At 42.4% G+C, this 27,014-nt stretch overlaps 1 protein-coding gene across 1 annotated transcript in view; it reads right to left on the bottom strand.

Annotated features, from left to right (window-relative positions):
• The window catches only part of akap6 (A kinase (PRKA) anchor protein 6), a 162,204-nt gene that overhangs the window by 49,559 nt on the left and 85,631 nt on the right, over positions 1-27,014 (bottom strand). The window contains exons 7-8 of the mRNA XM_055005983.1: positions 18,154-18,300; positions 8,337-8,594 (exon numbers count right to left, since the gene is read on the bottom strand). Coding sequence (XP_054861958.1) covers positions 8,337-8,594; positions 18,154-18,300 — 405 coding nt within the window. The remainder of the gene's footprint in view (positions 1-8,336; positions 8,595-18,153; positions 18,301-27,014) is intronic.

Here is a 27,014-nt window from a genome sequence, read left to right as displayed (position 1 = left end):
TTGATTAATTCTAATATTTATAATAATTCTGTTGTTGGTGGCTGTTCGTTGACTGATTGCTGGTAGAACAGAGTCTTGTTCTGTGTTTGAGGTGAGGCAGGTGATTGGACAAAGCACCTGGAGGGTCAGAGATCTGTGGGAAGGCTGTGAAATGTGAGAACGCTGCAGGAGGAAGCAGAGCTGAGATCAGAACCGAAGGAGGGATGGAGGAAGGTGAGGAGGAGGCCAAAGATCAGGACGGAGGTCTGACGAGAGACGAGGGTGAGACTCAGTGGGGGAGGAAGGTTCATCTACTGGGGACAGCAGGGGAGGAAGACGGACCAATAAATAGAGAAGAGAGGGAACTGGACACAGAATACACCAACAGACAGAAGAACCAACATATAAACACACCAAGAACCAGCATATAAACACACCAAGAACCAACATATAAACACAACAAGAACCAACACATAATCACACCAAGAACCAACATATAATCACACCAAGAACCAACATATAATCACACCAAGAACCAACATATAAACACAACAAGAACCACCATATAAACACAACAAGAACCAACATATAAACACAACAAGAACCAACATATAAACACACAAAGAACCAACATATAAACACACCAAGAACCAGCATATAAACACAACAAGAACCAACATATATACACACCAAGAACCAACATATAAACACACCAAGAACCAGCATATAAACACAACAAGAACCAACATATAAACACACCAAGAACCAACATATAAACACACCAAGAACCAGCATATAAACACAACAAGAACCAACATATAAACACACCAAGAACCACCATATAAACACACCAAGAACCAACATATAAACACACCAAGAACCAGCATATAAACACAACAAGAACCAACATATAAACACAACAAGAACCACCATATAAACACAACAAGAACCAACATATAAACACAACAAGAACCACCATATAATCACACCAAGAACCAACATATGAACACACCAAGAACCAACATATAAACACAACAAGAACCAACATATAAACACACCAAGAACCAACATATAAACACAACAAGAACCAACATATAAACACAACAAGAACCACCATATGAACACAACAAGAACCAACATATAAACACAACAAGAACCAACATATAAACACAACAAGAACCACCATATAAACACACCAAGAACCAACATATAAACACACCAAGAACCAACATATGAACACAAGAACCACCATATAATCACACCAAGAACCAACATATAAACACAACAAGAACCAACATATAAACACAACAAGAACCACCATATAATCACACCAAGAACCAACATATAAACACACCAAGAACCAACATATAAACACACCAAGAACCAACACATAATCACACCAAGAACCAACATGTAAACACAACAAGAACCAACATATAAACACAACAAGAACCAACATATAAACACAACAAGAACCAACATATAAACACAACAAGAACCAACATACAAACACAAGAACCAACATATAAACACACCAAGAACCAACATATAAACACACCAAGAACCAGCATATAAACACAACAAGAACCAACATATAAACACAACAAGAACCACCATATAAACACAACAAGAACCAACATATAAACACAACAAGAACCACCATATGAACACAACAAGAACCAACATATAAACACAACAAGAACCAACATATAAACACACCAAGAACCAACATATAAACACACCAAGAACCAGCATATAAACACAACAAGAACCAACATATAAACACACCAAGAACCACCATATAAACACACCAAGAACCAACATATAAACACACCAAGAACCAGCATATAAACACAACAAGAACCAACATATAAACACAACAAGAACCAACATATAAACACAACAAGAACCACCATATAATCACACCAAGAACCAACATATAAACACACCAAGAACCAACATATAAACACAACAAGAACCACCATATAATCACACCAAGAACCAACATATAAACACACCAAGAACCAACATATAAACACACCAAGAACCAACACATAATCACACCAAGAACCAACATGTAAACACAACAAGAACCAACATATAAACACAACAAGAACCAACATATAAACACAACAAGAACCAACATATAAACACAACAAGAACCAACATACAAACACAAGAACCAACATATAAACACACCAAGAACCAACATATAAACACACCAAGAACCAGCATATAAACACAACAAGAACCAACATATAAACACAACAAGAACGACCATATAAACACAACAAGAACCAACATATAAACACAACAAGAACCACCATATGAACACAACAAGAACCAACATATGAACACAACAAGAACCAACATATAAACACACCAAGAACCAACATATAAACACACCAAGAACCAGCATATAAACACAACAAGAACCAACATATAAACACACCAAGAACCACCATATAAACACACCAAGAACCAACATATAAACACACCAAGAACCAACATATAAACACAACAAGAACCACCATATAATCACACCAAGAACCAACATATAAACACACCAAGAACCAACATATAAACACACCAAGAACCAACACATAATCACACCAAGAACCAACATGTAAACACAACAAGAACCAACATATAAACACAACAAGAACCAACATATAAACACAACAAGAACCAACATATAAACACAACAAGAACCAACATACAAACACAAGAACCAACATATAAACACACCAAGAACCAACATATAAACACACCAAGAACCAGCATATAAACACAACAAGAACCAACATATAAACACAACAAGAACCACCATATAAACACAACAAGAACCAACATATAAACACAACAAGAACCACCATATGAACACAACAAGAACCAACATATAAACACAACAAGAACCAACATATAAACACAACAAGAACCACCATATAATCACACCAAGAACCAGCATATAAACACAACAAGAACCAACATATAAACACACCAAGAACCAACATATAAACACACCAAGAACCAGCATATAAACACAACAAGAACCAACATATAAACACACCAAGAACCAACATATAAACACACCAAGAACCAGCATATAAACACAACAAGAACCAACATATAAACACACCAAGAACCACCATATAAACACACCAAGAACCAACATATAAACACACCAAGAACCAGCATATAAACACAACAAGAACCAACATATAAACACAACAAGAACCACCATATAAACACAACAAGAACCAACATATAAACACAACAAGAACCACCATATAATCACACCAAGAACCAACATATAAACACACCAAGAACCAACATATAAACACAACAAGAACCAACATATAAACACACCAAGAACCAACATATAAACACAACAAGAACCAACATATAAACACAACAAGAACCACCATATGAACACAACAAGAACCAACATATAAACACAACAAGAACCAACATATAAACACAACAAGAACCACCATATAAACACACCAAGAACAACATATAAACACACCAAGAACCAACATATGAACACAAGAACCACCATATAATCACACCCAAGAACCAACATATAAACACAACAAGAACCAACATATAAACACAACAAGAACCACCATATACATATAAACACAACAAGAACCAACATATAAACACAACAAGAACCACCATATAAACACAACAAGAACCAACATATAAACACAACAAGAACCACCATATAATCACACCAAGAACCAACATATAAACACACCAAGAACCAACATATAAACACAACAAGAACCAACATATAAACACACCAAGAACCAACATATAAACACAACAAGAACCAACATATAAACACAACAAGAACCACCATATGAACACAACAAGAACCAACATATAAACACAACAAGAACCAACATATAAACACAACAAGAACCACCATATAAACACACCAAGAACAACATATAAACACACCAAGAACCAACATATGAACACAAGAACCACCATATAATCACACCAAGAACCAACATATAAACACAACAAGAACCAACATATAAACACAACAAGAACCACCATATAATCACACCAAGAACCAACATATAAACACACCAAGAACCAACATATAAACACACCAAGAACCAACACATAATCACACCAAGAACCAACATGTAAACACAACAAGAACCAACATATAAACACAACAACAACCAACATATAAACACAACAAGAACCAACATATAAACACAACAAGAACCAACATACAAACACAAGAACCAACATATAAACACACCAAGAACCAACATATAAACACACCAAGAACCAGCATATAAACACAACAAGAACCAACATATAAACACAACAAGAACCACCATATAAACACAACAAGAACCAACATATAAACACAACAAGAACCACCATATGAACACAACAAGAACCAACATATAAACACAACAAGAACCAACATATAAACACACCAAGAACCAACATATAAACACACCAAGAACCAGCATATAAACACAACAAGAACCAACATATAAACACACCAAGAACCACCATATAAACACACCAAGAACCAACATATAAACACACCAAGAACCAGCATATAAACACAACAAGAACCAACATATAAACACAACAAGAACCACCATATAAACACAACAAGAACCAACATATAAACACAACAAGAACCACCATATAATCACACCAAGAACCAACATATAAACACACCAAGAACCAACATATAAACACAACAAGAACCACCATATAATCACACCAAGAACCAACATATAAACACAACAAGAACCAACATATAAACACACCAAGAACCAACACATAATCACACCAAGAACCAACATGTAAACACAACAAGAACCAACATATAAACACAAGAACCAACATATAAACACAACAAGAACCAACATATAAACACAACAAGAACCAACATACAAACACAAGAACCAACATATAAACACACCAAGAACCAACATATAAACACACCAAGAACCAGCATATAAACACAACAAGAACCAACATATAAACACAACAAGAACCACCATATAAACACAACAAGAACCAACATATAAACACAACAAGAACCACCATATGAACACAACAAGAACCAACATATAAACACAACAAGAACCAACATATAAACACAACAAGAACCACCATATAATCACACCAAGAACCAACATATAAACACACCAAGAACCAACATATAAACACAACAAGAACCAACATATGAACACAACAAGAACCACCATATAATCACACCAAGAACCAACATATAAACACAACAAGAACCAACATATAAACACAACAAGAACCACCATATAATCACACCAAGAACCAACATATAAACACACCAAGAACCAACATATAAACACACCAAGAACCAACACATAATCACACCAAGAACCAACATGTAAACACAACAAGAACCAACATATAAACACAACAAGAACCAACATATAAACACAACAAGAACCAACATATAAACACAACAAGAACCAACATACAAACACAAGAACCAACATATAAACACAACAAGAACCACCATATAATCACACCAAGAACCAACATATAAACACACCAAGAACCAACATATAAACACACCAAGAACCAACACATAATCACACCAAGAACCAACATATTAACACAACAAGAACCAACATATAAACACAACAAGAACCAACATATAAACACAACAAGAACCAACATACAAACACAAGAACCAACATATAAACACAACAAGAACCAACATATAAACACACCAAGAACCAACATATAAACACAACAAGAACCAACATATAAACACAACGAGAACCAACATATAAACACACCAAGAACCAACACATAAACACAACAAGAACCAACATATAAACACACCAAGAACCAACATATAAACACAACAAAAACCAACATATAAACACAACAAGAACCAACATATAAACACAACGAGAACCAACATATAAACACACCAAGAACCAACACATAATCACACCAAGAACCAACATATAAACACACCAAGAACCAACACATAATCACACCAAGAACCAACATATAAACACAACAAGAACCAACATATAAACACACCAAGAACCAACACATAATCACACCAAGAACCAACATATAAACACACCAAGAACCAACATATAAACACACCAAGAACCAGCATATAAACACAACAAGAACATATGTATGCTTTTATGTATTGAAATGATACAAAAATAAGAAGTGAGTTTGTTTGCTGACTAGAAGGGGGCAGTGTGGTGTCAGAAGGTGGTGCTGTGGCTGCATCAGCTGCAATAAACAAAGTAGAAGAAGATGGAAACCAGACCAGCTAACCTCAAAGAACAGAAACAGAAGCAGTTAAAATGATGTTCTGAAACTACAGTTCTGGAACAAATATGCTCAAGATGAGGATATATTGAGAATCTTCAGAGATCTGCATCATTATGACGGGACTAAAGAGAGTTTTCAGTCTAGAGAAAATACAGACGGTAAACGTGTTCATGTTGAATTTCACCTCCAGGAGTTTCTGGACTTCCTGTTTTCCTTCACTGGATGAAATAAATTCAGAAATTTAAAAAAAACAAAAACTGGAAACTCCGAAAAAATCAAGATGAGAACTAAAGGAACATGTTTAGAACATGTGTTTGTTCTTGTATGTTCAGCTGAGTATGTCTGAAACATGACGGTTCATGTGTGTGTTTTACAGTGTGTGTTTGTGTTATTTTGTATCATCTATGTTGTCTATTGTGTGTTATATTGTATATTTATTGTGCTATATTGTGTGTTGTTGTGTTGTATTGTGTGTAGTGTGTGTGCTGGGTGCTGACCCCTGCTGTGTCTCATAGGTGAGTACAGTAATGAGCTGAAGAGCAGAAATCGAAGCAGAATCAGACGACTGATCTTTTCTCTCTTTGTGGCGTCTAAATGATTCCTATCAATATTTCCAATCTGAGCAGCTCTGCCTCTTTCTGCCACCAATCAATGGCTTCCCGCTGACAGAGTCTGAGATAAACTCTGTTTCTGCTCACTTTCATCATTTAGTTCTCATGAATAATCACTGATTCTCCACCTGAACCACGTCCACCTGGTGTCAGAACCAAGACGTCTACCACAGGAACACTTTATGGATCATTCCAGAACTGGAGGACATCTGGGATCCAAGACGTTTGAAAATCAACCTTTTCTTTAAACTGTTGGGAGATGCTACCAACAAAAAGAAAACACAAAATGACAAAAACAATATACATACATATATATGTGTGTGTGTGTGTGTGTGTGTGTGTGTGTGTGTGTGTGTGTGTGTGTATATATATATACACTGATATAAAACACTAGTATACCTGAGAATTATAGATATGAGAGAGTTAAATATAGACAACCTAAATAAATATGGTATTATAACATATTAATATCTAATATAAACTCGATAATTTTAGTCTTTATGGACATTAATCGACTCATTCAGAACTAAATTTGAGACTAAAATCCAGATAATAAACCTCCAGATGCAGGAATTCTCTGGACTGATTCTGAACCAGATTTCATTTTTTTGTTTGTTTGTTTGTTAGTTAAATAAACCTAAACAACCTAAACGATGATGTAATAAAAAGTGTTTGTGAGTGTTTGTGGAACTTTTTGTGCATCTGAACTCCTGTTGTCGTCGTTATATTTGCTGTATCTGTAAGTCGTTTATCCCAGCAGGCAGCGGCACGTATATACTCTTATATGCATGGATCAGCGTGTGTGTGTGTGCCACTGTGTGTGTGTGTGTTGTGCGTCTCTGTGTGTCTGTCAGTCACGCGGCAGGGCTAGGCTAATCAGCGCAGCTAGCTGCTCTCTGATTAATTTCCTGTTAGCGTCATGCAGCTTCTCAGGCTAACTGCTGATTCCTCCATACATCAGATACACAACAGACACAAACAGACACACAACTGATTCCTCCATACATCAGATACACAACGAGACGCTTCCATCGGCCTCGTTAACACACTCAGACACACACAGGTTTGTCTAATATTCAGTGTTCAGACTGTGATACATGGATGGATGTAAACTGATCTGGAGTCAGTTTTTACCAGAACTCAAACACTGATTCTAGATCAGTTTAAATCCATCCAGCTGAGGACCAGAATAACCTGAAAATTGTCCAAAATGACTCAAAAATTCTCCAAACTGATGAGAAACTTTCTGGTTTCTATCAGCTGAGATCTCCACAGGATGAAGAACGATCCAACCTGAGATCTACTGACAGTATCTGAGTTCCTGACCTTCACCCGTCCACCTCCAGGGCCTCCATCCTGGATGTTCTATCACAGCTCTAACAGCTGCTCTACCTGTCCTGGTCCTACCTTGAAGCTGAGCAGCTGCTCTGATTGGTCCTTGTCCTGGAGGCAGGAGTTGAAGATGAGCAGCTCGGTGTCCCTCAGCCAGGCCTTCAGCTCCTTGATCCTGGTCTCCAGCTGCTCCAGCAGAGAGTTGGTCAGAGGAGACAGAGCAGAACGAGGGTTCTCCACGGAACCTCCCTGGCCTCCAGACGGCAGGAAGTTCCTGTTAGAACAGGGGTTCTGCTGGGAGGAACCAGGCCCAGAACGCTCCGACAGGATCTCCTGGAAGGACAGAAGACGCAACAGATGTTCACCATCAGATGTTTACCATGGAGAGCAGCAGATGTTCTCCATGGAGAGCAGCAGATGTTCTCCATGGAGAGCAGCAGATGTTCTCCATGGAGAGCAGCAGATGTTCTCCATGGACAGCAGCAGGTCGATCAATAGAACATTAATCATCAGCTGGAGGAGCCGATCGATAGCAGGAGGACGTGATGTCAGTCTGAGTGATGTCACTGGACACGATGTCATAATAACCACAGCGATGACATCATTACGGCTCAGCTCTGGTTCAGTTTGACCACAGACTCGACTCAGTAAAATATTATATTATATCCAGGAAACAGCTGCTTTTGCTTCTGCTTCCAACAATAAAATCACTTTAAGGCTCGTTGTTGTCGCTTTGTGTGTCGTTTTTGTTGTTTTCTGTCTCGTTCTTGTTCTTTTCTGTCTTGTTTTTGTTGTTTTCTCTCTTGTTGTTGTCGCTTTGTGTCTCATTGTTGTCGTTTTCTGTCTTGTTGTTGTCGTTTTGTGTCTGGTGTTACTACTCCAGTTCCTTATCCCTGATAACATCACAGAGAGGTTATGGAGTGGAGGAAAAGAGCTGAAAAATGTCCACACAATGGATGTTTTTCATTCTTCTGTTGCTGTTCTGTGTAATATTCTTCTTTTTCAGTTATTAAAATGTTCAAAATCTGTTATAAAATGAAAAATAAACATGATTCAAACATGAAATCCTTCTAGTGTTGCCAACAATATAAAACAAACAATAATACTAAAGATTACTCTGAACCAAAATGACAGTAATGCTGTAAAAACACACTGCTTCTTATTAATGACCCACTGATGGAGGAGTTTATCTGAGGGTTCAGAATGTGGATGGAGCTTCAGTTTAATGTGGAACCAGACTGTCTTCCCCACTGAACTGTTGAATCAGAGTTAAAGTGTCCAGACGTGGCTTCATGCAGATTGAGCTGGTTTTGTAGCTGTTTTTTAGCTGCAGTTTTTAGCTGCTTTTAGCTGCTCTTTGTTTTCCTGTGCTCAGGCTCTCTGTGGGGGATCCTGCAGCTCATTTCCATCTCTATGAGTTTGGACTAAAGCTGTGAGCGTCGCCTCTCGTCTTCCCTGAACTCTGGCAGGTAAAAAGGTCCACTTTAGGACCCCTGAGCTGAAATGTGCTGTTAGCTTTGTGCTGGGAGTCATTATGAAGGCAGACAGATGTAATTTAACACAACGTTTTACACAAACAGCTTCTCTCTAAAAATATACGTTTTGTGTCCTCTGCAGGCGGTTTGATGAACAGAATCACTGGAAGAATCTGATGATCCTCTGAGTCCATCAGCGGTTCTCATCTTCATTCTCACATTATGCTCATTTTGTTGTTTCTGACTTTAGAACAGCGTTACTTTATAACGACAACACCCTCAAGAGAGATGGTTTTAAACCATGTGACACAAAACGACAAAAAATTGACACGAAACAACAAAAACGAGACACCAAACGACAAAAGCTAGACACAAAACGACAAAAATGAGGCATAAAACGACAAAAAACGAGATGCAAAATGACAAAAACTAGACAAAACAACAAAATTAATGCCAAAACGACAAATACAGTAACGCTATTCTCAGGTTTCGTTCTTTCATAAATTTTTTCACGTTTCCAGCCACATTCTGATGTTTGTGTCATAAATCTGTTTCTTCATCGTTTATTTTATTGACCTTCAGTCATTTCTGATGCTTCAGGACTGGTTGCCGTGGAAACACAGAAGACGAAGGAGAAGCTTCGAACGTTTAAGAACGATTTAAAGACGTTTTAATAATAATAAATTTTATTTATAAAGCGCTTTTCCAAAAACTCAAAGACGCTGTACATAAAATACAATAAGATAAAACAAAACTGTTAACTAAAATCAGTAGATAGTAAAACAAGTTCAAGATAAAATACAGAATCACTTAAAGAAAGCAGATCTAAAAAGGTGAGTCTTTAAAAGGGATTTAAATGTGGTGAGGTTGGTGCAGTCACGGAGGGCATGGGGGAGGGAGTTCCAGAGTGTGGGGGCGGCAATGGCGAAGGCTCTGTCCCCCCAATGTCGCCGGCTGGTCCTGTGCGGGATGGAAAGGAGGTTTGTGTGGGAGGAACGGAGATTCCTGGGGGGGGTGTAGGGGAGGAGCAAATCGGTAAGGTAAGAGGGGGCAAGATTATGGATGGACTTGAAGGTGAGGAGAAGCAGTTTGTACTGGATGCGGTGTGAAATGGGGAGCCAATGGAGGTTCTGCAGGACGGGGGTGATATGGTCGTGAGAACAGGTTCGGGTGAGGAGTCGGGCAGCAGAGTTTTGAATGAGTTGAAGTTTATTGAGAACTTTGGAGGTGGAGCCGAAGAGAATGCTATTGCAGTAGTCAAGGCGGGAAGTGACGAAGGCATGAATGAGGGTTTCAGCGGCTGAGAAGGAGAGGAAGGGGCGGAGACGGGCGATGTTGCGGAGATGGAAATAGGCAGTTTTGGTGATCTGATTAATGTGGGGTTCAAAAGTGAGGTTGCTGTCAAATATCACACCGAGGTTGCGGATGTGAGCAGAAGGAGATAGGGTGGTGTTATCAATGGTAATGGGGGAGTGGGGAAATGGTGTGAGTGATTTAGGTCCAATAAAGATGAGATCAGTCTTGTCGCAGTTTAGCAGAAGAAAATTTTTCCTCATCCAGGATTTAATGTCGGCCAGGCAGCTGGAGAGAGAGGGGAGGGTGGTGGTGGCGGTGGTGTTGGTGGAGATGTAGAGTTGGATATCGTCGGCGTAACAATGGAAGTGTAGGTTGTGGCGGCGGATGATGTTGCCGAGGGGGAGGAGGTACAGGATAAAGAGGAGGGGGCCAAGGACTGATCCTTGAGGGACACCATGGGACAGGGGGGCGGTGGCGGATGTGCAGTTGTTGACCTTGATGAATTGTTGTCGATTTGTGAGATATGATGTGAACCAGGTGAGGGCGGTGCCGGTGATGTTAATGGAGGATTGAAGGCGGGACAGGAGGATGGAGTGATTGATTGTGTCAAATGCTGCAGAGAGGTCGAGAAGAATGAGGATGGTGACTTGTCCAGAGTCTGAGGAGAGGAGGAGATCATTGGTGACCTTGAGGAGAGCAGTTTCAGTGCTGTGATGAGAGCGGAATCCGGATTGAAAGGTTTCATACAGGTTGTTGGAGGTGAGATGAGTTTTCAACTGGGCAGCGACGACACGTTCTAATGTTTTGGATAAGAAGGGGAGGTTGGAGATGGGCCGGAAGTTGTGAGGGGAGGTTGGATCCAAACCAGGTTTTTTGAGGATGGGGGAGACAGAGGCGAGCTTGAGGGGTGAGGGGACACAGCCAGTACTGAGGGAAGTGTTGATGATGTTAGAGATGAGGGGGGAGATAACAGGGAGGCAGTTTTTGAGGAGGTCAGTGGGGATGGGGTCCAGGCAGGATGTGGAGTTTTTAGTTCCAGTGATGAATTTGGGCAGGTCCAGGGGGGAAACGGGCGAGAAGTGGGCCAGGGGGGGAAAGTTCAGAGGGTTTGGTGGAGGAGAGGGGGGATCAAGTGAGGTGGGAGAGGTGACAAGGCTGTTGTGGATGGAGATGATTTTGTTATGGAAAAAAGAGAGGAATAGGTTGCACTTGTCGGTGGTGAACGAGTTTGAGACGGTGTCCGGGGGGGCAAGGAGTTTATTGACAGTTGAGAAGAGGGACTTGGGGTTGTTGGAGCTGGTATTGACCAGGTCAGAGTAGAAAGTGGACCGTGCAGATTTCAGGGCGTCTTTGTATTGTTGGAGGAAGTCGGAGTAGGCTTGGCGGTGAACTGTCAGGTTTGTTTTCTTGACAAGACGTTCCAGCTGTCGTTTATGGGCTTTCATGAGGTGGAGTTCGGGGGTGTACCATGGAGCAGAGTGGGAGAAAGTGACTAATTTGGATTTGAGGGGAGCAAGCTGATCAAGACAGGAAGAGAGAGTATGATTGTAGTGGTTGATGAGGTCAGTGGGGTTATTGATTGATGGGGGAGGGGAGATGGACAATGCAGTGGTCAGTGAGGCGGAGAATACAGAGGGGGAGAGTGATCTAGTGTTTCTAAAAAAGATTGTCCGTTTTTCCTTGGGCAGTGGGGTGGGGAGGCTGATGTCCATAGTTATTGCTAGGTGGTCAGAGATGGAGAGATGACAGCTGGAGATATTTAGGACTGTAAGACCAGAGGAGCAAACCAGATCGAGGATGTGTCCATGGTTGTGGGTGGGGAAATTGACATGCTGGGTGAGGTTGAGTGATTGTAGGAGGTCTAGGAAGTCAGAGGCAGATTTACTGTGAAGGTTGTCCATGTGAAAGTTGAAGTCACCAAGGATGAGGACTGACGGAGATGTAGCTAATAGCTGGGTGGCAAAGTGGGAAAAGTCAGGGAGAAATGAGGGGTTTGGTTTAGGTGGGCGGTAAATGATAGCAGTGACCATTGGGGTGGGACCGGGTAATTTAAAAACAAGGTGTTCAAAGGAGGGGGAGGCAGGGATGGAAAGTGGGATGGTTGTGAAGACCTGTTTGTGGATGACTGCGATGCCGCCTCCTCGACCTTCTGGGCGGGGTGAGTTGGGGTACGTGTATCCGGAGGGAGTGGCTTGGTTGAGTGGGTAGAAGTCCAGTGGTTTGTGCCATGTTTCGGTTAGACAGAGGAAGTCCAGTTTATTGTCCAGGATGAATAATTGTAGAATGGGGCCTTTGCTGGTGACGGAGCGGGTGTTGAAGAGGGCAAAGTTCAGGTGAAGTGTGGATGTGTGATTAGGGGAGGGCTTCTGGGGACAAGGCTGTGAGGTCCGTGGAAGTGGGCGAAGGTTAGCAAAGTGGCACTTTCTGAGGGTGGGCTGCCGAGGTGGTCTGAAGCTGATGATGGTGGGGATTTGGCAGCTTGTTGAATTCTGGTAGAGCGGGGGTGACGGGCAGGGGGAGCCAGAGGGGGGAGGCAGTGGGTGTGCTGGAGGGGAAGATGGGGGGAGTTCCAGGTGGGGACAGAGGGGGGGCGCTGTAGCTGGGAGGCGGTTCAGTGGAGCGTGAAGAAGAGATGGATGTAAACACTGGCATTAGTCAGTCTGAAGTGTGGACGGTGTATTGGATATTTGAGACTAAATGTGATCTGCCGGACCTGTTTGGATGAATGCCATCACTGTTAAAATATTCTGGCCTGTTCCAGAAACAGTTAAAATTGTCAATAAAGTTAATTCTGCTGGCACGGCAGAACGAGCTAATCCAGGTGTTCAGGCTGAGCAGTCTGCTGAAGCGCTCAGAATTGTTGTTCACCATTGGTAGGGGCCCGCTAATAAAAATAGACTTTCCGCAGTCTTTCAGTAAGTCCGTCAGATTTTGAAAATCACGTTTTGTCTGCTCAGACTGGGGGCGCGCTGTGTCGTTGCAGCCGACGAGAAGGATAATGCGGTGTACAGAGGAGGGGAGTGAGCGGAGAACGGAAGGAATTTTAACAGCGATATCTGCAGCTGTAGCACCGGGGAATGACAGTGTGATAGCGTTAAAGAACCTGATGCTTCTCATGATACTGTCGCCAATGATGAGCGTAGTGGGGGCGAAGAGTGGGGCAAGTGGTGGACGGGAGGTTGTGAACTTACGGGAGAGGTGGAGTGGAGGGCTTCCAGCTGAGGTTGCGTCGGGGCTGGTGTGCAGTGGAGCCGCCGCGGGTGCCAGCTGTCCCTGTGGCTCGGTGTCGGTAAGGGGGGAGGTGATGGTGGAGCGATGGAAACGCAGCGATGAGGAGTCTACAAACTCGCGTTGTAGACAGCTGCTATGATGGTCCAAATCTTTGCCGACGGACCCGGCGGAGTGGCGGCGAACCGCGTCCCGCAGCAGACGTCGTCGGGAGGTTGCGGAGGATATCCGGGTTTGGGACCGCTGGGTTTGTTGCTCTCCGGAGGAGGACCGAGTGCTGCCGGTCGCCCGCGGAGGGGAGACCCTGCAGGTGGAGCCAGGCTGAGCCCGGGGGCCACCGCACGTTTGCGCGGAGGTGGTCTTTGCGCCGGCGTCCAGCGGCGACCGGGAGGTAGCCGCCCCCGATGAGGAGGCCGGCCGATCCGCAGCGTTGGACGTCGGGGGGTCCAGAGCCTTTGGCGGTCCGTCGGCTGTTCGGATGGGAGCCGTAGGGGCTCCGGCAGCTGGCAGGTTGGAGGAAAAGGAGGCGTCGCCGCCGATCAGCGTCGCCGCCGGGTTGGCGGGCCGGGGCTTGGCCGGTAGGGACAGAGCCGCAAAGCTGATGAGATTTGGTCGGGCCGGGGAGACGGTGTGGTCATTGCAGCTGCTTCTGCCACGAATGACAACCTCGGACCAGGATGGATGTCGGTTTGGAGTTGAGCAGGACGAGGGCCGAGGGCTGACGGGGACCCACGGGAGGGTGTCGTGGAGGGAGGACTGGACTGAAGCGAGGTAGCGGGACTGCTTGCAGGCGACGTTCATGTAGGAGGTGAGTATATCTGATTTGATTTTTAGCTCCTCAGTTAGACGACGGATGTCTGCCTTCAGGCGGATGATGATTGTGTTGGCTGCATCTAGTTCAGAGGTGTGGGGGGCGGACAAGGAAGTGGTGTCCGGTGGAGAGTCCCTGGCTGTGTCCGCCATGTCCCTGGCTTCCGAAAGAACTAAACAGTGAACTAGGTTTGTTTCTGTGGTGCTATATTTTAGTGTTTTTAGCTTTTCTCTTGAAATCAGCCTCATCATGAAGAATCTCTGAATAATAATAATATTAATGAAGAACTACAGCAAGTCTGTGCTGATGATCAGACTGAAGTTTAGAGGAAAACAAACAGAGAAATGTGAGAATGGAAAGATAAAAGGGCTAATTGTAAAGAGCAGAAACAAAGAGAAGGACGGAGCTTTTAGAGAGTGGATGGAACTGATCCTGGACCTGTTTATTCACCAACAGCTTCAATAAAACAAAGAAGCTGTTTGTTTCTGACCAATCAGAGGCTTTTACAGCGTTGGTGTCAAAGTTTCTACTAATGTTCATCAGCTGGATTCATTCAAACGTTTCACTGAGAAAACCTTTAATGCTGTTCTACTCATCAGGATGTGGAGATTTCATATCCATCTGAAAATAACACACTGTCTGTCCAATAAAAAAGTCATTCAACAAAAATTAGACAAAACAACAAAAATAAGACAAAACAGTAAAAATATGACACAAAATGAAAACAAGACACGAAACAACAAAAACAAGACACACTGACAAACGTGAGACACAAAACAACAAAAACTAGACAGGAAATGACATAAACAAGACACGAAACGACAAAAATTAGACAGGAAATGACAAAAACAAGACACAAAAAGACAAAATACGAGACACGAAACGACAAAAACAAGACACAAAATGACAAAAACAAGACACAAAACGACAAAAATGAGACATGAAACGACAAAAATAAGACAAAACAATAAAAATTAGACACAAAACAACAAAAATGAGAAACAAAACGACAAAAACAACACAAAACGACAAAAATGAGAGACGAAACAACAAAACAAAACACAAAACGACAAAAACAAGACACAAAACAACAAAAACAAGACAAAACAACAAAATTGCGACACAAAACAAAAAAAATGAGGAACAAAAGAACAAAAATTAGACACAAGACAACAAAAACGAGACACAAAATGACAAAAACGAGACACAAAATGACAAAAACGAGACACAAAACACAGATAATATTAATAATATTTCTCTGGACCTCCTTTAGCTCTGAGAACATTTCCTGTGGCATCCTTTCTACAATCTTCTTCAGTGTCTCAGCATCTATTCATGTCCAGAGATGCAATAATGTTGTACCAAGATCTTCTACTGATGATGGGAGAGTTGGACCAAAGTCTTCTCCAGAACATCCCAGAGGTTCTCAGTGGTTCTGAGGTCTGGACTCTGTGGAGGACAATCCATCTCATGCTCCCTGATGCACTCATTCTCAATGTGACCCCATGAATCCTCATCGTCATCTAGGAACATGAAGAAAACCTCCACTGATGGAAAGACCTGGTCCTTCAGTATCTTCAGGTATCAACTGACCTCATTCTTTGGGAACATAACGTTGGTGGACCTGAACAACCCCAGATCACAACCCTAACCTCCACTAGCCATGATGAGGACATCACTTCATCTGCTTCTCTTCTTACCCTGATGGACCAATCTGATGGTTTATCCTCGACTCCTCTGGACTCTATACCTACCATCAGGCATGGAGGTGGCAGTATCATTATAATATCAATTTAACTGACTCAAGTCTGAGTCAGAAAGACCACAAATGGAGCAGAACGGCATCAATTCTGGTGCCGTTCTGCTCCATTTGTGGTCTTTCCGACTTGGTTCTTCAGGTTCTTGATGGGTCTAAGTCAGGACTTTGGGGAGACCAGTCTAGAACCTTCATTCCAGCCTGATGGAACCATTTCTTTTCCATGTCCGATGTGTGTTTGGGTTCATTGTCCGGTTGAAACATCAGCCTTGTGCTGATGGTTTTAGGTTCTCCTGAAGAACGTGGAGGTAATCCTCCTTCTTCATTATTCTATTTACTTTGTGTAAAGCGTCAGTTCCACAGAGCATGATACTGCCACCACCATGCTTGGTGGTAGGTTTGGTGTTCTTGGGGTGAAAAAAGTACAAGACCTGCCTAAGACAGTCTGAAACCAGTCCTCAAAAAGTCTTAAACCAGGACCAGAATCAAACCTAAACTACTCCTAGAAAAGTCTACAACATTGTAGAACCAGTCCTGAACCAGTCCTAAACCAGTCCTCAGAAAGTCTAAAACCAGGACCAGAATCAAACCAAAACCAGTCCAAAAACATTCAGAACCAGTCAGAATCCAGTCTGAAACCAATCCTAAAACAGTCAAAAACCAACACAAAGTTGTTACCAAATCCAAACCTAAACTACTGCCCCCATCCCTCTGGAACAGGGTAGATCTGGACTCATCAGACCACATGACCTCCAGAATCCAATCTTTATGCTCCACAGCAAACTGAAGCCCTTTTTTCTGATCATCCACTGATCAGTGGTTTTCTTGGAGCTACAGCTGTTTAGTCCCAGTCCTTTGAGTTCCCTTCATGTGGAAATGTTCTTCCTTTCACAAACAAATAGCCATGAGTTCTACTGGTGGTTTCCTACGATCATCTAAGAGTTCCTGGAGATGATGGTTCTCCACTATCCTTCAGGTTCTAATGATGAGTTGGACGGTTCCTAACCTGATTTTAGTCGTTTCATCTCCTCAGTTGTTTTCTTTGCTTGATGCAGGCCAATAATTTGACCCTTCTGAGCCAGATTAACATCCTTCCATGACCACAGGATATGTCTTCCTACATGGTTGTTTAGAAATGAGAATCAGCTTGAGCTAAAGAAGATGTTTCATCACTGCAGTAGTTATCCAGCGGAAGGATCTTACCTGTTTGCTAGTTAAATCCAGGTGGAGACTGTTTTTTGGACAGTGTATGTGTGTTAGTTACCTGTAGCTGGTTCCAGGTGTGTGTTAGTTACCTGTAGCTGGTTCCAGGTGTGTGTTCGTTACCTGTAGCTGGTTCCAGGTGTGTGTCAAGTTGTGGATCCTGCAGTGAAAGGTACTGGGCAGGTGTGTTGAGCTCCTCTTCAGGGACTCGGCTCGGCCTAGCAGGCTGCTCTTCCTCCCCTCCATCATCATCAGCTCAGTGTAGGAGCTCTGTGGACGGAACAAACTATCAGTCTGCTGGTACTGGGTGTACTGGGTGTACTGGGTTTACTGGTACTGGGTTTACAACTTGTTGTCAGTTGTTTTTTGGACATTAAGTTATGAAGTTCAAAATGGAACCCAAAACCCCCACAAAGTGGTTCTTTAAGGAACATTTTTGTGAACTCCAAAGGTTCCTCTCTGAGTTCAGGTTCAGACTCTGGTTTAGAAGAATCAGACAGTAAAGCATCTTTTTTATTTGTAGTTTCACCAGGATGCCCTGTAGCTGATGACGGTGAGGAGGTCGGGCCGGTGGACGGGTCGGTGGATGGGTTGGTAGACGGGTGGACGGGTCGGTGGATGGTTGGTAGACGGGTGGACGGGTCGGTGGATGGGTTGGTGGACGGGTCGGTGGACGGGTCAGTGGATGGGTGGATGGGTCGGTGGATGGGTGGACGGGTCGGTGGATGGGTGGACGGGTCGGTGGATGGGTCGGTGGATGGGTTGGTAGACGGGTGGACGGGTTGGTGGATGGGTGGACGGGTTGGTGGATGGATCGGTGGATGGGTTGGTAGACGGGTGGACGGGTCGGTGGATGGGTGGACGGGTTGGTGGATGGGTGGACGGGTTGGTGGACAGGTCGGTGGATGGGTGGACGGGTTGGTGGATGGGTGGACGGGTTGGTGGACAGGTCGGTGGATGGGTGGACGGGTTGGTGGATGGGTGGACGGGTTGGTGGACAGGTCGGTGGATGGGTGGACGGGTCGGTGGATGGGTTGGTAGATGGGTGGACGGGTCGGTCGTGTTACTTTTTAAAGTTTTTTCATCTTTAAACACAAATCTCTAAATATGATGAGATAACGTGATAAAAGTTAATTCACGGGTAATTTGAATTATATTTGCATAAATTAATATGAAAGGGTCGGTGAATGGGTCGGTGGATGGGTCAGTGGACAGGTGGACGGATGGGTTGGTAGACGGGTGGACGGGTCGGTGAATGGGTCGGTGGATGGGTGGACGGGTCGGTGGATGGGTGGACGGGTCGGTGGATGGGTGGACGGGTTGGTGGACAGGTCGGTGGATGGGTGGACGGGTTGGTGGATGGGTGGACGGGTTGGTGGACAGGTCGGTGGATGGGTGGACGGGTCGGTGGATGGGTGGACGGGTCGGTGGATGGGTTGGTAGATGGGTGGACGGGTCGGTCGTGTTACTTTTTAAAGTTTTTTCATCTTTAAACACAAATCTCTAAATATGATGAGATAACGTGATAAAAGTTAATTCACGGGTAATTTGAATTATATTTGCATAAATTAATATGAACGGGTCGGTGAATGGGTCGGTGGACAGGTCAGTGGACAGGTGGACGGATGGGTTGGTAGACGGGTGGACGGGTCGGTGAATGGGTCGGTGGATGGGTGGACGGGTCGGTGGATGGGTGGACGGGTCGGTGGATGGGTGGACGGGTTGGTGGACAGGTCGGTGGATGGGTGGACGGGTTGGTGGATGGGTGGACGGGTTGGTGGACAGGTCGGTGGATGGGTGGACGGGTCGGTGGATGGGTTGGTAGATGGGTGGACGGGTCGGTCGTGTTACTTTTTAAAGTTTTTTCATCTTTAAACACAAATCTCTAAATATGATGAGATAACGTGATAAAAGTTAATTCACGGGTAATTTGAATTATATTTGCATAAATTAATATGAACGGGTCGGTGAATGGGTCGGTAGATGGGTCAGTGGACGGGTGGACGGATGGGTTGGTAGACGGGTGGACGGGTCGGTGAATGGGTCGGTGGACGGGTGGATGGGTCAGTGGACGGGTCGGTGGATGGGTTGGTAGACGGGTTGACGGGTCGGTGAATGGGTCGGTGGATGAGTGGACGGGTTGGTGGATGGGTTGGTCGTGTTACTTTTTAAAGTTTTTTCATCTTTAAACCCAAATCTCTAAATATGATGAGATAACATGATAAAAGTTCATTCACGGGTAATTTGAATTATATTTGCATAAATTAATATGAATTTCCACATCAGCAGATAATGAGATTTTCTGTTTTTAAACGAGTAGAGCTTTTATTTCAGGGAGCATCATGCTGCCTACTTTATGTGTTTTATTCAACATGGGAATATTCACAGTTAATGTAATATTAGGTTGTTTTATTTCCATTTCCAGCCCTGAAATCTAAACATCTGAAGCATGATGAACATTTTAATATTATTACAATATTATAATATTTTATTTTATGGTTCTGTTTAGGTAACTTGGTTAAAATAAAAGAAAGACTCAATATTAAACAGTGCACCAATTTCTACTTATTTTCTGGATTAGACAACCTAATTTATCTTCTATTTAAGCCTGTCTGAGTGGAGCTCCTGTCAATGTCTCTAAATATCGATCATTTGACAGCAGGAGACTCTGAAGCTGTAAAATCCTCCAGTAAAAACTCCACTCAGATGGAAGCCTGACAGGATCTGAAGCTGGAGAGTCATATTTTCCTGTGGTCTTTGAACCAGCAGCAGATCTTTGACTCTTATTGTTGCAGCTCAGCTCCTGATGAGGCGTTTGAGCGTCGCAGGAGTTTTCTCACTCGCTGCTTTGACCACTTTAAAGGGAAAACCCGTCGCAGCTCTGCAGCGCCGCAGTCGCAGGAATCAAACGGCGCAGCGGCACTTGACGGCAGACAGCCGAGCGCTTCATGGACGGTTTGAAAGAAACGCTGCGTTTTGTAGCACCAAGAGCTGCTGAGCGCCTGAATCTCTGAGCTCTGCGGTCGGGGAGCTGACGGTTTCTATTCCAGAACCTGAAATTCACTTTTTAACACACTGTAGGAAAATTTCCACCTTTAGAATCACAGCTCAGCTGCAGATGGAGATACCAGCATTTACTGTCCGTGGACTAACCCTCCTGTTGTCCCAAAAAATATTGTTTCCTTGTCTGAAAAAAATCCGAAAATTCTGCCAAAATGATTCCCAAATTTCTGAAAATTTACAAAACCTTCAGGAAGAAAATTCCAATACTTCCTTAAAAGTTTCCCTTAAAAGTTTTATTTTAAAAAATCCTCCAAATGTGGCAAGAAAATTCTTGTAAATATTTTCAAAAAATTTGTAAAAATCTTCCAAAAAATCCTAAAAATATCTAAAGTGATTCCATATATATCAGTAAAACTTCTAATATTTTCTTAAAGAACATTCACATAAAAATCAACCAAAATCCAGTGAAATTCCCTTGATTTTGGTTGATTTTTATGTGTGTTCTTTAAGAAACATTTTTTAACATTTCTCTTTTTTCCACCAAAAAATGTTCACAGATTTCCCAAAAATGTTGAAAATGTGGACATCAGAAGTTTCACTGTGAAAATATATTTTTTTCCACATTTTCAAACTTTAAAAGGGGTCAATTTGACCTGCAGGACGACACGAGGATTAAAACCCGATTAACAGACGGGTTGAGAGGTTCTGCTGGTTCTTCTATCAACCCTGAACCCTCTGAGGCTGAATCTACTGATCATCTCTAATCACTAAAACATCTCAGTTATTTAGATCCTCTAAAAATTCCAGATTTATTTTAGCCTGTAGATCAGGAGAGTCCAACTCATCTTAGTCCAGGTTCCACATCCAGTCCACTCTGATCTCCAGTGGACCGGACCAGTAAACCACAGCATAATAACCTATAAAGAACCACAACTCCTTCAGCAACATTCAGCCTCAGTTTATCATTTCCACATTACTTTACTGGAGGATCAAAACCACTAAAGTCTGACAAAAAAGACAGAAAACAACAAAAACGAGACAAAATATTACAAGAAAGAGACGCAAAATGACAAAAACAAGACACAAAACGGCCTTTTATCTTCTTTCGTCCTTCACTCGCTCCGTCTTTCTTCCTCTTACTGTAACGCTCCTCCACTCGTATTTACTTCATTCCTCTGTCTTCTCTCCATCACTCTGCTCTTTCTTCCCTCCTTTCACTTGTTAGCGTAACTCTCCTCCGCTGCTTCATTTCCCTCCTCCTCCTCCTCTCTTTTCTCTTTCTCCTCTTTTCATTTTCTGCATCGATAGCTACTTGATTCTACTTTTTCCTTGTCGTTTATCATTACCGCTCGGCCCCATTTGAATATGTAAATGTCTCTTCTCTGACTGTGTGTGTTACAGTGAGTATGTGTGTGTTGCGTGTGCGTGTGTCATGCGTGTGTGTATGTGTGTGTTTTTGCTGCGCTGTCATCAGAGAGGCGGCGACCATTCTTCAACGTCGAGGCTTCTGATGGAGATGCTATCGCTCGGCGCTTCATGGCCATCCATCCCCTTCACTTAGCTAATAGCCGCAGCGCGAGAACGAGGGATCGACAGCAGAAAAATAGACGAGTGGAAGGTAAATATGTCGGCGTCGCACTCTTCTAACAGTCAGGAAATTATACGATTTATTCGCTGATGGCAAATATTGATTCAAAAAGGGGACGGGGGAGGCGGCGGGGGAGGAGGGGGAGGTTTGTTTTGTTGTTGTTGTTGTTGTTTGTGTGAAGGATGCAACTGATCCAAAGTCAAAGAAAAGAGGAGGAGAGGGGAGAACGGAGATAGACATGTCGATTAAAATGCATGAGATCCCAACTTTGTGATAAGTGCTGAGGAAGGATGTTGGAGGGGGAGGAAGGGTGAGGGGGGGAGGATGGGATGCATGGATGGATAGCTGTGATGTATTCATGCCTCCAGTCAATCTCCATGCAAGGATGGACTGAGATACTGAGGCCCAAGGACGGAGACACAAAGACAGATACAAAGACAGACACACAGAGAGACACAAAGAGAGACTGAACAAGGAAGGACAAATAACAGAGAGGCTGACACCACATCCACAACAACTCCCGTTAACACCGGAACGACTTCCGTTAACACCGGAACAACACCCGTTAACACCGGACCAACACCCGTTAACACCGGAACAACACCCGTTAACACCGGAACAACACCCGTTAACACCAGACCGACTCTCCTGAACCTGGAGAGTCTACAGTCAGTCGGAGGACGGAGCTTCAGCTGTCTGGATTTATTCCATTAAGGAAACTGGAGCTCATCTTTCTACTCCACTGGAACTACAGCAGTCAGCAGCTTCTCTTTATTCTGAAACTTTAGTCTCTTATCTAACTTATTCTGTAGTGTAGAATGGTCTGATTACGCCTCACTATCATTCTGTAGCTCTGTAGTGCAGAATGGTCTGACTGTACCTCAGGTCTCTGAACTGTTGGTGTTAGTATGCACCTAAAGGTTGTCGTTGCTGCAGGTTGTAATTTGCAGCAGAACTCGCCATCATGATCTAATTTTAGATCTGCAAAAGTCACATAAAATCAAAGTGTGTTTCTTGTGACAAGATCACTTCCATGTAGAATGGTCTGCCTGTACCTCTCTATCATCCTGTAGTGTAGAATGGTCTGACTGTACCTCACTATCATCCTGTAGTCTGAAACCTTCAGGATCACCGAATGATCCCTTACCACCTCGTTTGTTTAAAGAAGTGTTCTCTACAGTCGCCCCTTATGTGCTTGAAATTGTTAACACCAGTCTAATTTCTGGTTGTGTGCCCAAGAGTTTTAAACGGGCAGTGGTGCAACCTCTCCTTAAGAAGCCTGGCTTGGATTCCAACATTATGTCTAATTTTAGACCGATCTCTAAGCTTGCGCTGACCTCAAAACTTCTTGAAAAAATTGTGTACCAGCAATTAAAAGCATATTTAGAGGAGAATTTTGTCTTTGAAGTGTTCCAGTCCGGCTTCAATTCTAGGCACAGTACTGAAACTGCCTTATTGAGAGTTGTTAGTGACATCTTTCAAGCTACCGATGGTGGTCACAGTGTCATCCTTGTTTTGCTTGACTTGACTGCTGCCTTTGACACTGTAGACCACCAGATACTACTGACCCGCTTAGAAAGCTCTGTTGGTATCCGTGGCACTGCATTGGAGTGGCTGAGGTCCTACCTCACTGATCGGGAATTCTGTGTTAGGATAGGCTCCTCTCAGTCCAGAGTATCCCCTCTAAATTGTGGAGTGCCCCAAGGGTCCATTCTTGGCCCCCTGCTTTTTTCATTGTATCTCCTTCCACTTGGAACAATTTTTAGGAAACATGGCATTGCATTTCATCTGTATGCAGATGATACGCAAATGTACATGCCACTGAAGCAAGGAAATGGCAACAATGCAAAACAGCTACTTGACTGTGTTGAGGAAATCAGGAACTGGTTGTCCTTAAATCTCTTGTTTTTAAATGACAGTAAAACTGAAATGACAGTGTTTGGGCCGAGTGGTGGAACCCCTGCCCTTGATGATTTTGGTGCACTGAGCCAGTATTTTAAGCCTGTGATCACCAATCTCGCTGTAAAACTTGACTGCACTCTCAAACTTGAAGCCCAGGTCAGTTCAGTGGTTAAAACAAGTTTCTTTCAAATCCGACAGCTGGCTAAAGTTAAACCTATTCTGTCTATGAAACACTTTGAAATATTAATCCATGCATTTGTCACAAACCGCCTTGATTACTGCAACGCTCTGTATGCCGGTCTTGATGAGAAACTTCTGCACCGTCTACAAATGGTGCAAAATGCAGCAGCTCGGCTCTTGACTGGGACTAAAAAGAGAGAGCACATAACTCCTATTCTGAAGTCTTTGCATTGGCTCCCTGTACGTTTTAGAATTGATTTTAAAATTCTTTTATTTGTTTTTAAATGCCTTCATGGCCTTGCACCTCAGTATCTGACTGAGCTGGTGCAGCCCTATGTACCTGCTCGTTCCCTTAGGTCAGCTGACCTCTCATGGTTGGTGACCCCAAAGTCAAATAAGAGAAGGAGAGGTGCTCGGTCTTTTGCTGTCGCTGGTCCTAACTTATGGAATGCACTACCTTTGCACCTTCGACAGATCGATTCACTGCCTGTATTTAAATCAGCTCTTAAAACATATCTTTTTACCCTAGCTTTTAATTGATTTTAAGTTGTAATTTTATTTCTGTTTTGTTTTACTCTTTTTTTTAATGTCTCATATGTTTTATGTGTGTACTGCACTTTGGTCAACTGTGTTGTTTTGTAAAGTGCATTACAAATAAAGTTGGATTGGATTGGATTGGATTGTAGTGTAGAATGGTCTGACTGTACCTCTATCATTCTGTAGTTCTGTAGTATAGAATGGTCTGACTGTACCTCACTATCATTCTGAAGCTCCAACTTGTTTGTGTCCTCGGGGGTGGGGCTAAGAACAGGATCATGTGACTGTGAAATACTGACAGAAGCAATTTGTTTTAATGAAACTAATTTCCATTTTATCACCGATGGCTGATTCTCAGCAAAAGAAAACGCCACAAAAAACAATAAAATACAACTTTGTGATCAGACTTTACCAATAAACGGGACTTCTTGATGAAAGGTTTGCTAGTAAAATGTTTCAGTGGAAGAAATTAATTATAAATTCCTGCAAATTTAGAAAAAACAAGCTTATGACTTCCTCATTAACTGATAAAGAAAAGGGGAAACAGGAAGTGAGCTCAGAATCCTCACTGTTCCAATAAACATCCTCAACAGAGAAGAAAACTGTTCTTCAGGTTTGGTTGATGGCTCGAGGTTTGCCACAAAGATTCTGGATTCACTAAATGAAAGTATTTTAACATTAAACTTTAAAGCTATCATAAAATAGTGAAGGTTTTCAGATTTATCTTCTCTGAAACCAGCTGTATCTTCCTTTCATGAGTGGATCTGGAGAAACGATGGATTTAAAGTCGGACTGTTTCCTGGAGCTTTATTTAAACAGGAAGTAATCCGTCCACCTCTCAGATCCTCAGAGTTCAGCAGAAATAAAACCTCTCTGACCTCTGACATCCTCTCTGCTGCTTTCAAATCCAAAAACTTTTACTGTTGAAACCATTAAAAGTTGTTCTGGCTGGAAGCCCAGCGTCTGGACAGAAAACATGAAACATCGTTTGGAACTAATTGAAACTAATCACTCGTTGCTGGGGTCCCATATGTTCCACATCCAGACAGAAACACTGTTTGGTTCAGACCTCTGTTAGAAATTTAGATGAATGCATGAAGACGAGGTGGTGTTTGGAGGAAGGCAGCATTTATAGAAGAATTAGAAGAATAGAACAAAGGGAGATCAGAGTCCAAACCTCACCTGGATTCATTAAGATTTACCTCCTAAACTAAAGACCAACAGCTTCTCCATCTGACCCCAACATCGTCTGAAGCAGCTTTAACTAAAATCAGGTGAAAGTAGATGTTCATCCTGGTGGTTCTCTTCAATTTACGTCCACATCTATGATCTGGGATTTCCTCATAACTGGTGGAAAAACTGTTGGTGTTTTCTTAGAATATGCATCAGAAAATATAAAAACCTGCACAATCTTCAGATTAAACCTCCAGACAAAGAGATGCATGCTTTATTTTACACAAATATAGTAAAAATACAGTAAAAATATTGTAAAAATACTGTAAAATATAGTAAAAGTACAAGAAAATATAGAAAAATACAGTAAAATATCGCAAAAATTTAGAAAAAATCTAGTAAAAATACAGTAAAATATCGTAAAAATATGGTAAAAAATATAGTAAAAATAGAGTTAAAATGTGGTTAAAAATACACTAAAAATGAAGTAATAATACAGTAAAATATAGTTTAAAAAAAAACAGTGAAATATATTAAAATACAACCAAAACCCAAACCTCAACTGGATTCATTCAGTTTTACCGCCTAAACTAAAGACCAA

The sequence above is a fragment of the Amphiprion ocellaris genome, chromosome 20 (assembly GCF_022539595.1).
Source record: "Amphiprion ocellaris isolate individual 3 ecotype Okinawa chromosome 20, ASM2253959v1, whole genome shotgun sequence".
Lineage (NCBI taxonomy): Eukaryota > Metazoa > Chordata > Actinopteri > Pomacentridae > Amphiprion > Amphiprion ocellaris.
Note: the sequence above shows the minus strand (reverse complement) of the source record. Positions and strands in the feature narration are given on the sequence as shown.